The sequence below is a fragment of the Acanthisitta chloris genome, unplaced genomic scaffold (assembly GCF_000695815.1).
Source record: "Acanthisitta chloris isolate BGI_N310 unplaced genomic scaffold, ASM69581v1 Scaffold32215, whole genome shotgun sequence".
Taxonomy (NCBI): Eukaryota; Metazoa; Chordata; class Aves; order Passeriformes; family Acanthisittidae; genus Acanthisitta; species Acanthisitta chloris.
In genome coordinates this window covers 1-11,655 of record NW_008674729.1, presented here as the reverse complement: position 1 = coordinate 11,655, position 11,655 = coordinate 1, and the positions used below count along the sequence as shown (strand labels likewise).

At 45.3% G+C, this 11,655-nt stretch overlaps 1 protein-coding gene across 1 annotated transcript; it reads right to left on the bottom strand.

The window, feature by feature from the left end:
• Nucleotides 1–222: 222 nt before the first annotated feature.
• On the bottom strand, nt 223–11,651 carry SDAD1 (SDA1 domain containing 1; the record flags this gene model as incomplete). Its single annotated transcript, XM_009075466.1, has 22 exons — nt 223–273; nt 1,979–2,140; nt 2,511–2,595; nt 3,089–3,279; nt 3,708–3,805; nt 4,290–4,422; nt 4,754–4,830; nt 5,211–5,308; nt 5,610–5,686; nt 5,977–6,035; nt 6,600–6,657; nt 7,295–7,398; nt 8,098–8,167; nt 8,421–8,522; nt 8,884–8,958; nt 9,631–9,688; nt 9,957–10,057; nt 10,145–10,216; nt 10,930–11,040; nt 11,160–11,258; nt 11,383–11,487; nt 11,577–11,651. Coding segments are annotated over 22 exons (2,061 nt in total), but the record flags the coding sequence as incomplete, so codon positions are not given.
• Between the last annotated feature and the right edge of the window lie 4 nt (nt 11,652–11,655).

The window sequence follows — 11,655 nt, the reverse complement described above, 5'->3', positions numbered from 1 at the left end:
AGAATGCTTTAAAAAAAAATAAAAATCCTGAGGATTAAGGCCTCTATATCTGCCCTACAGACATAGTGTCCATCAGCTTGCAGGAGTTGCATTGCTAATTCTGAACAGAATAGGGATAAATCCATAAGGCACCAGAGTCCTTCACTCCCTTGGGGTGATGGTGGGTGGGAATCAGCATTTCCAGGACTATTCCTTCAGAGGTGATGAAGTTCTGTCCAGCACTTATTTCAGCAGGCTTTTCCTCTTTTTCAGGAGAGCATCTCGAAGTGCCAGCTAGGGAACAAGAGGAGAACATCAGGTAAGGAGAAAAACTGAGAAGACACCATTCTAACATCAACCACCCTTTTCAACTTTTGTAAGCTCTGGGCAAACCACTAAAAGCTCATCAGCTCAAACTGGGAGCAGCAATGGCAAATGCTAACTGAAGTGTCAGACACTGGGGTGGTGTAGCTAAACTCCAAAGTACAATTAACGAGCTGAGCATTACCAAATCCCATACAATGAAAGGGATTAGAACAGCTAACTGCTCTTTCACTGATTCACATGCCATCAGAAGGCATGAAGAACTAACTCCAGCCCAACTGAGAGGTAGAAATGGTGTTTTGTGAAGGAGTATTAAAACATGACTTTCCAAGGGGGAAGGAGAAATTTTCACAAGTGCCATATTAACTTAAAAGAGATTGTTGTGTAGTTCAGACATGTTTTAGCTGGTAAAGGATCTAGCTCTGCACTACACACAACAGGCTGATTTGGTTTGCCACCCAGAAGGGCAGCAGAATAGAGTACTGCACAGCTATTATCCTACAAGTCACTTGTAACAATTGCTTCCAAATCATGGTCAGTAGAACTGATGCCAACTTGGGTAAAAACTAATTCTTGGACAATTAGTCTGAATAAATTCTTCTTTCACTGTTTAGCTATTACATTTCAATTTAAAACATGAATCAGGCTAAGGGCAGAAGCCACTCTAGATAGTTTAGAAGTGATGCAAGTACAAGAATCATTGTTAATAGCAGCCTCAGAGTGCCTGGATTGCTCATGTGCAGCCTGTGTTGTGTTTTGAGAGCTGTGGTCAGCCCTATTTGAGGTGAGGCAGAAGGACAGCAAATAAACCACAGAGGGTATTAGCCCACATCTCCCTGTTCAACACAAACACTTTAGACATGTCCTCTAAAGAGTCTAACAGTTAACATCATGCCACTCTTGGCAAACAGCTCCACAGTATCCTAATGATATGATCCTGGAAACAACTCCAAGGAAAATCAGTAAAGCATCTGAATGACTCTAGCACAAAACAGAACCTAGTAAGAAAACAAATCAACACCACGTGAACAAGAGCACTGCATAACTGGATTATTCTAGAAGTTTATCCTGGGACTCGTTCAGTGAGTTGAATTTCATAACACCTTGCAAAACCCTGAACTGGCAGGGGCTCCACCACTGTGGGACTACTGCTGAACTGAAGTGATGGATGTTTGTTGAACCATTTCAAGCAGCTAATAAATAGCTTTTATATCTGTGCTTTAAAGACATTTGTGACAAGCTGTTAGATGACCTCAAGGCCAGGACAGATGAGTCCGTAATATAATGGTAACAGGAGAAAGGTCAAAGAGACTATGGAGAAGTAAGAAAAACTAAAAGCTTGCCCAGAGAAACAGCTATCAAAGAAACATTCCTTCTGTCACAGGATTATACTCAGGGTTCTGAAATTACTATCTCTAATTGATATGAAGTAAAGCAAAGCCTTCCCTAACCTACATTTGATTTGACAACAGGGCTTGGGTCTCAAAGCATTTGAGAGGAGCCTGCCTAAAGTCTTGATCACCTCCTCTGGCACAGGATTCAGGGAAGCCAAGCCCACAGGTCTCCCAGCAGTGACACCACCCAAGTCAACAGCAACCACCTGGGGCACAGGGCAGACAGTATTACACCTGCACTAGACATTTCCTGCTTACCCTGCCCCAACATGAGCCATCACCTGTTTCTCCCTGAAGGAACGCTTGCTCTTGGTCCTGACACTGTGGCTGTATCTCATCATCATGAAGTTCTTGTTCTTTTTCTTCTCTTTGTTGGAAGAGCTGGCAAATGGGTTAATTCTCGTTTTCTTCTTCACAAACTCTTTTCTGTCTGTTTTTCCAGCCTAGAACAGACAATGCAAGAGAAACAGGGGGTCATTTTCCTTCCCTTACAGTCAACATCAGCTGCTAAGGTGACAGGTTCTACAGCAGGGACAGATTCAGGTTCAGGATGACTGTGTCCATGCAAGCATTCTCCCATGCTGGCTCCATTCCTAAGTCACAGTGAATATTGGGTCTCTTGCTTTTCATGGTCACATGTGAACAGCAAGAGGCTGTTTACTTGTTATAGCCAAGATGCAAAAGCTGAAACCAAATGATTTCTCAAGACCCAAGTGACAGTTTACAGATGCAGCCCCAGCACCTCCTCCTTCTCTTGAAGGCAAACAACCCCAAATCTGCAAAGACAGGGCACAAAACATGCCAGTGCCTCACCATTGCAGTTGCTAGCCTGGTCTCCTTGTCCGACTTGGGCTTCTTATGCAGATGTTCAATGTCTCTGAGTGAGAGGAGCTCCCCCCTAAACACAGAAATCCAGCAAAAGGTCACCATACACACAACTTCATCTGGTAAGAAAAACAAGGTGCCCTCTTGACCCTTGGTCTCCCACCCATCTCTTGCACCACTGCCTTCCTATAAACTTCAGTACAGACACTTCCTGTTCCCCTTCCAGGCTAATCCTGATGCTAAGGACATCCCTTACAGAAGTCTCCTGTTATTGCTTTTCAAGTTCTGTTTTATCCATAAAGTTTAAGCAGCTGTGGAGATACAGCAACTACTGCTACAAAATCCCCTCATACTTCTTGGCCTGAACAAACCAAACAGTCTCTCAGCTTCCATCAGCCCCTGCTCATCTCTCCCAGGTATGATCCAACCCCCAGCCCAGGATCCATGCTGGGCTGTGGATGTTTGCTACCGGGCCCCAGGGGATCCTGAGCAGAGCTCTGTGCCCTGCTGCAATCAAAGTCACCAGATTACAAGGAAGAAAAAGCACTCGACAGTCCACATCATACCTGCTCTCTTCCTCTTCATCTATTTCAATGTATTTCCTCTTGGCAGCTTTGCCAGGTGCAGCATTCATCTCTTTGGAAAGCTGGGCAAGGCGTATTTTCTGGAAGTCTTCCTGAGTGAGCAGCCTGCTCGTGCTGACTGCTGCAGCTTTGGCCTTCCGTTCCTCCAGGGGCATGCTTTTCACTTTCTGGGCCTTTGGGAAGGAAAAAGGACAGAACAAAGACCATCCAGAGCTCTGCAAACCACTTCTGGGCCACAGACCCTTCCCTCCCAAACACTTCCTATGGAAGGGCCGTACTGTTGGGAAATGCCACAACCAGCTGTCAGGATTCTTCCTAGTATTATAGCCAACATTTAGTGTTCAAATGAAGTGCATTTGGAGTGAGTAAAAGCACTCCAATACCACAGCTCTGCAAGCATTTAGTCCTGGGATGGAATTCTCCCCTTCTCCCCTCCTCACCCTGACATGTGTACTCAAGTACAGGTGCTAAATAGTACTTGAACCTCACTGCTGCTGGTTACCTGCAGCCCTGGGTAGGTACATAAAGGTACAGAGAGACAATCTGAGCTGCTCTTAGCAAGACTCATTTCTGTTTGGGATAGAAGAGACTTGGAACTCACTACTTCTTGCTGTTCCTCATCTGAGGAGTGATGCACATCAATCCATTCTCCATCTTCATTGTCTTCCTCCTCACTCAGACTAGCACTTTCCCAGCCATCTGCTTAGGGAAGAAATGCACAGAGCTGTTAATAGAGACAGCACAACTCCACTGCAACACCTCCAATCCCCTCAGGCTTCATTTGCCAAACTATGCCTTGATTTGAGTCCCTCCCCACCTTTTCTCCCTGAGTCAGGCAGGGGTTTCCAGGTTCTGTGAAGCATTTACACAAAAAGGGAATTAAAAGAAGTCAAATTTATTTCCAAGTGCTATTTTGGTGTTCTATGATTTTGAATAAAATCTTACCTTTAGGAAGAGTGGAACACATTAAGTTTCATAGCTGTACCATGTGCCCCCTCTGCATTTCCATCCCTCAGTGTATCACACAAAGCAACACACAGTAACAGACTTGACTACTCACTCAAGGAGTGACATGTGCACAAGAGCACAGGAAATAAGAAGCACAAACACCAAGTTTCATATCCACATAAAATCTTAGGCAAAGTGATACCCAAAATAGAAGTGGTAAAGAAAGAAGGCCAACCTTCCTCTTGGCTTCCTCCCTGTTCCTTTTGATCCTCAACCTCCAATACTTCTGCTCCTGGAATGTAATCTTTGGCATCCAGTTCTCCATACTCGTGAATCCTGGCTTCCACAGAGGCCTCAGTAGGCTTACCCTGTATGGTAACAGCACAGATATGAGTCAGGCAGCTGCTTTAATGAAATCCAGGAAAATCGGGGCAAACAGGAGGCTGTGGGGGGAATAAAACCTGCTTCATGGAATAAGATACAGAATAACTCCAGTTGAACAAACCCCAGTGGAGCTTCTGGATTACAATCTATCAGTGAGTTGGATAACTTTGAACCAAGGGAATGTCAAAGAGCACACCACATCCAAAGGCAGCAGGCAGTGGAAGGACACAGGCTTAACTCCACCACATTCTCAGGAGGCTACTGAGACCAGTTATCATCTTTGATTACATGAGTACATGGGCATGAAACACTCACCCTGAACTTCTTCTGCAGCATCTCTGGGTTCAGAGAGCGGAACAGGTGGATCAGAGTTCTTGCAGACATCATCACATCTACCCAGAAAATGAGGGAGTCAGGAATAAGTGCAGGAAAACAGAGTTCTGAGCAAGCTGAAAGCCACTCAGATCAGCATTTACAGCCTGCTCAGGTCTTCTCTAAAGTGACAGCTACTTCTGATTTCTCCAGTGCAGGATCCAACACTTCCTTAGGGCTCTCTTAATTAGCAATCACTTTCTTTTCTGTTTTTTCCATGAGTTCCCTGACATACTACCCTTACCTGCTTTGTCTCCCATGGGTATACAACTCCCAACAGAGACATGCAATCAAAACATTGTGTGTTTTCCTGACCCACAAAAAATGAATTAAGACAAGACTATTATCCAAGTTGTAACAGGGCAAAAAAGACTTAATCACACCCTTGTAATACACTTACTTTTATTTTTGTGAGTCTTGTACTGCACAAGGTCTTGGAGCAGATCCTCAGTCATGGCTAAGGGACACCTCGCAGTGATTTCTTTTATTGCATTGATGCTAAAAAAAATAGCAGAAGGAAGTAACAATTAAGAGAAAATCCCACTGACCCAGTAACACCAAGTTACCTGGAACATGACTTTATACATTCATATAACAGAAAATAAAGCTATCATAAAACATTTGCAACAACAACAAGGCAAGTTTAAGCTGAGATACTGTCCTGAGTGGCTTTCATTTGAGCAGGAGCTTGAAAGCACAGTTCAAGTGACAGCAATAAGCTGCAAGAGATCTCCAAAGAGAAATATTTTTCCACATATCCACATGAAATTTGATGGGTTTCATACAATTCTGTACCTACCCTACAGTCATAACCTCTCCAGAGTTCTTGTCAGTGACAAAGTTGTTGGCAATAGTCATCAATACTGACTGGATAATCTGAAAATAAGAAGAAACAAAGCATATGTAATGAAAACATGGAAATGCTTACTCAAGATTCAGAGCCTTTTTCCACACAGAGGTCCGGACTTCTCACTGTGGAAAGTATTTGCTCAACATAAATTGTCTTGCAGAAATGAAGGCAAACATGTTTTTTTCTTCCCTTGGAACTTGTAAAAGTAGCCAAAATTATCATAAGCTTCCTCAAACAGTCTGAGCAGATTCTCTCCCTCCCTCCCCACAACTGCCCTGCTGGCCACTTTGAACACCACACACAGTGGAACACTGACCTCAGGTGGTACCAGCTGGTGTGAAGCCTGTGCAGCAAACAGCAGAATCCTTGTTACCTCTGGAAGAGAACAGGAAAGAAGATCAATTGTTGCAGGTTACTCTGGGCAATAAACACATCCACCAAAATTCAGCTGTCAGCTCAGAGTCTCAAAGACATTTCAGGCTGAAGTTATTTGGTACAACTACTTCTCTCCCACCAAGCACTAGGAACTCCTCTGGCTTGCACCCAGCAGCAGTGCAGGCCCTCAGCAGTCAGCTAAGGCAGAGAAAAGTGCTCTACAACCAGAGTCAAACACCAGTAAAATGAAAGAACAAAAAGGCAATTTTGCTCTGCTAGTCAGGATTCCAAGAAACTACAGACTCGGGTTCATCTTATCCATTGCTGGAGGTCCTCAAATGCTCAGGTAAGGAGCACTGAGTGCACACAGCTTCCATACAAGTCCAAAGCACTTGGCACTTCTGGCAGTCAGGGACTTTAAATTCCTTCAGCCACACTCTGGATTATTCATTATTCCTCATTCCTCAGCCACTGCTACCTGTTCACTTCCAGCACCACTTCCATGAACTGACTGTACATGAGACATGAAGGACCTCCACAGTGTTACCTACTGTAGCTACTTACCTCTCTGATGGGGCTGTAGGAACCTCTGAACAAAAGGGTAAAAATTAAAGAGGAACAGCTGCAAGAAAAGGTAAGACATTATCTTCTTGTCTTTGAGCTTGGGCTCACATCCATACAACAAAATAATCTTGTGCTATACAATCTGCTCTCCACATGCCTCAGACTTTGAGACTTGAAGTATTCTGCCATGTTCAGACAGATGCATGTAGAGATAAGACTGATTTGCACAAAGCCAAATACATCCGTGATCTCTCTGCACCTAGTTCTTTCCACTAAAGTCCTTTTATCCTCCAAAACCTCCTGACTTGGACTGAATTACTCCTGACTTAATCCAACACCAGTTGGGCAGTCAGCACAAAACTGCAAGTGCAGAAACTGCCAGTTCTCATCTTATTCAGCACCATATGACTGACAACACTTGTCAGCATCAGGGGCTTACAAGGAAGGTCTTGGCAGAGACGTTCTCTTCTATTCTTTAAGGCCGCTCAGCTATTCTAGACACACCATCAGAGCTCCTTTAGTACCAGTCTGTACCACTGCACCATTCCACCAGCCACTGGCAGCTACCTGATCACACAGGCACTGACATAGAGAATAATTAAGCCTCATTTTCCAGAGGCACAAGGCCAGAACATGCCCCCACCCAAACTAGCCTGGCTACCATCAGGACATTACCAAACCATCCCTGTCCATACCTCATGTATCCCAACCAGCCTTGATATTAGCTCCATGAACATCATCTTGACTTCAAATCGCTCCTTGCAGTTCTCCAGCTGCTTCAGCAGTTTCTCAGCAAAGTCTAGAAGAAGCAATAATAGATTTGTAGTAGATCAAACAAGCACAATGTAGAGCTTCACTGGGATTAGGGTAAAAAAGGCAGTTTGGTTTGGGTTTTGAGCCCAGGCACTTGTACAGAAGAAATTAAAAGGTGATTAAAGAACTTGTCCCAGTGGGGGTTTTTTCCTTACATGCCTAGAAGGTCTGAAGCTGTGCACAAGTTCAGTAAAGAGGAAAACTAGCACAAGGCCCTCAACATCATAAGCACAGAGTCACTGTTAGATGGTTTTAGATACATTTTGGGTTCATCTGAACACCAAAATCCCCAGAGGTTCAGTAGATCAGATGAAGACCAAGTGAAGGGCTGTTAGCTAACAGCTGAAATTTATTTTTAGAAGGGGATAAGCCAAAAAATACCAAAATAGATCAACTACTCCCTGTTCACTAAATTATGGCCTTCCCATGTACAAGAGGCAGGAGCCACATTGTGATCTGCAGCAACGCAAAGCACATGATGCAATAGTGCTCCTTCCTTGTCTCACTACCTACATGTGTTCCACTGCCAGCTCACTCAGTGCAGGGAAACCCTAGGGTAAAACACACTCCAAGTGTCACATTTGCACCTACTTGTCACTGTAATTCTCCTGGCAGAACCTTGTCCAAGCTTAAGTGTCTGGGATTACCACACAACTTGCAATAAGCAAACACACTGTATGCTCACCTTGGGGGTCATGAATCAAGTGAATAGCAGAGAAGTTGAACACCTCTGGCTTGGTCTTCTTCTTCTGTTTCTGCTCAGTCAAAAAGAGAGAAAGACATTTATCTCTTTCCATGAGAAGGCCACAAGTGCTTCAGTGCCAGGTTGCTGTCAGGAACTGGTATCAGCCCTTCTCCAAAAGGAGACACTTGCTTTTAACAGTTAAGTCTTAACCCTGTGTGGTTGGTTTCTGCCACCTGCAGGTAAATCAGCAAGGGCAACACCAACACTTCTGCACTGGGAGGCTTGGGCTAAAATGCTGAGAAGTCAAGCACCACTCTCCTCACCTTGAGGACCTTCAAAGCTTTCTCCAGTTTCTTCTTGCGCTTGGTGGTCTTCTTGTTGGTCCCATACCTCATCATCAGGTCTCTGGCTGTGGGGGCATCATCCTGGAGAGAAGGAAAACAAGACTCAGGTAACATCAGGCATCACACAAATCAGAAACAAAAGTATCAACACTTTTCAGGATCACATCCTATGTTTGACAACTCTCCCCCAACAGTGTCACTGCACAGAAGTAGCAGCATTTAAAGAGAAGATCAAAAAAGCTCTTAGCATGCAACTTCAGACAGATAGCAAAGGCATCCCCTGCCATCAGCTGTCCCTGAACTTGTTTGTGAAGCATAGAAACAGCTGGAGGAGACCAGATGGAAACGAAGTAGCACAGAAGCAAAGAGATCAGCAGGGTCACTAGGATGCTAGACCTATTAAGAGCTGGAGGAACAGAGAAGACTTGATCACAGCACCCACCTCAGACTCTGAGTCACTGTCTTGTTTCTCATCCTCATCCTTCCCAAGAAAGAACTTCAAACTAGCAACTAGCACCTGAAAAGCAAAGTGAGTTGATGTGGGACAGGACAAGTGACAAGAGTTTACAGCCACCCTACACCCACACTTAAGGCTGTGCAGAGATTACCCTAATTTCTTCTAGGCATCCATATGAACAGAAAACCGAGAGAATTAAAGGCACAAGTGTTTCAGACAGCCAATTTTTGCTGCCCATCCCCAGAGACACTCAAAGGGCAGCTGGACTTCCACAATGCCTGGGACAAGTGCCAAGGTGCAAACTCTCTTCCTCTCATTGTGAAAAGCCATTTTAATCTAATTGCTCCATGTCAGCATTATCAGGAGCCCTTACACAGGAGATACTCAAGGTGACACTCAGAACTCTAAACCTGCACTAGTTAACATAGTTTTCTTGGTTCAGCATTTAGCTTTGGTTGGCTATTATTATGTGTAACAGCTTTTGGACCTTCACAGGGCAGATAGAAACTTCTCAAACCATAGTACAAGGCTTTAAAGCCTCCAGAACTAACACTGGAGGCCCAAGAAAGTCAAGCCCCAGGCAGGACAGCTCCTTCCATGAGTAGTGCTTAGAAATGAAACAAGCACAGGAGTAATCAGTGACGTTTGTTTGTAATAATAACGTAAGCTGCATCCACAGCAAAGAGGCAGCCAAGGTGACACCCAGTTCCAGCAACTGACTGCTGTTCTCACCTTGGTCACTTTGGAAAAGCAGGCAGTTGTGATCACATTGACTGTTTTGGCATCATTCCTGGAACAAAACAAAACAGCACCTTTGACTTCAAGTTCAGCAATTGCACATTATTCCCAGAAAATTAATTCTCATCACATTCAAATTAACTAACAGATTCTACACAGGACTATTTCTTCTCAGCTCAACTCCACAGCACAAGATCCAGCCCCACGGGATCACAATTAAAATCAGTTTGACTCTGTCCCCTGCACTATGTTTTGGAGTACGTGCCATGAGTGATGTCCGTGGGCCCCCCAATAAATCCACACCAGCCTGCCAGACCTACCAGATATTCCTCCTGTACAGCTCTATCATCACATCCAGAGATATCTTGGCAGCAGTGGGATTGCTGTCTCTCAGCATTGTGTACATGAAGTTCTGCAGTGCCTGAAACAAGTTTGGAAAGATTTATTCTAAGTCTTTCACAAGAGCAAGAGGCTAAATTGAGGTAAATGTCAAAGGCAAAATACTTACTGTGTTCACTTTGTTGTTTTTGTGCTTAGCATTGACATTCTTGATGTCAGTCACAATGTGAGTGTACAGAGTCTGTAAGAGATGACAGTAACATACACAGGTCAGGCAGGGAGCAAAGCAGAGACATTACTGTGCACAAAGTCCCCAAGTACTGAAGTCAGACCCAACTAATCACCACTGGGAAAGTGACTCAAGTTATAGTGGGAGAAACAACAAATTAACATGTCAGGTCTCACAAAAGGCTTCATGTATTTGAAAATCATACTTAATTTACAGTACAATAAGGCAGGACAACAAAGAGGATCAAGTATTATTTATCAAAATCCCAAATCTGTCTACTTCAGGCCTGCCCTGATGGCCAGGAGAGGAATTTCTCAGGGCAGTGTTCTCACTTTCATGGCAGAACACCTGTAACAATTTTCACTAGCAGCTGGTTTGGTTGTAATTGCTTGACTCAGAGGTTGTCACACATGCTTCAATAAGAATTGCTCCAGCAGCAACCTGGTGATGGATTTCACCTGCAGACACACCCAAGCTGCTCCATCCCAAGCACAGGACAGGCCGGGAGCCTGCACTGGCAAGGTCCAGGTGTTCACAGCAACACACCTAGTGCTTAGCCCAACATGCAGCTGCAGCTCTGCCTCTGGCACTAACTGCTCAACAAGCAGAGCTGTTTTCTACTCTGACTTCATTACCAAGCCAAGTACAGCTGCCTGGTCTGGCATTACTTCTGGCAAACCGGTGAAAACCCACTGGAAATGAAGACTTCTGTAAGCACATCTTACCTTTCGTAGCAGCTTATCATGACACCTCAGCAGCTGAAAGAAGAGCTCCAGCAAACTCGTGGGGTTGATTAGATTCTTGTTCCTCAGCAGCATCAGAGCCTTACAGAAGGTCTGTAAGAGACAAACCAACACATCACAACCCTCTCCAGCCTGCACCTTCACTGGCCAGCAAACTACAAGCTCTCAGCTCGCACACAGGGCACACTCAACACCCCAGGGCAGGGTCTCACCATGCGCAGGTCAGCGTCCAGCACCGTGTGGTGGTAGGACAGCAGCTCCTTCAGCTGCTGCGGGAAGTTGGCCATGTGCTCGGGGTAGCACTGGGCAACCTGCAAGGGACAGGACAGGTCAACTCTCTAGCGCACACCTTGGGTTGCTTCACAGCCCTAGGAAAGCATAAGCAACCTAAAACTGGTATCGAGCACAGCCGCTGTGCTCAGGGCAGGGCCTTACCTGCGCCAGGAACATCACCAGCTCGGCCAGCTCCTTACTGGGCTTGTCCGGCTGGAAGGTGAAGATCTCCACATGGGACTGGTAGTGGTGGTACTGCTGCAGGAACTGCGCGCACAGAGGAGAGACACAGCTCAGCAGGACAACCCATCCCCGCGCATCCCTCCCGCTCCCGGCCCCATCCCCGCGGCGGGTACCTCCTCGGTGTAGGAGCTGGGGTCGCGCTTGATGAGGTTCTGCAGCTGGGGCAGGTTGCTGGGCAGTTTGTTCCCCTGC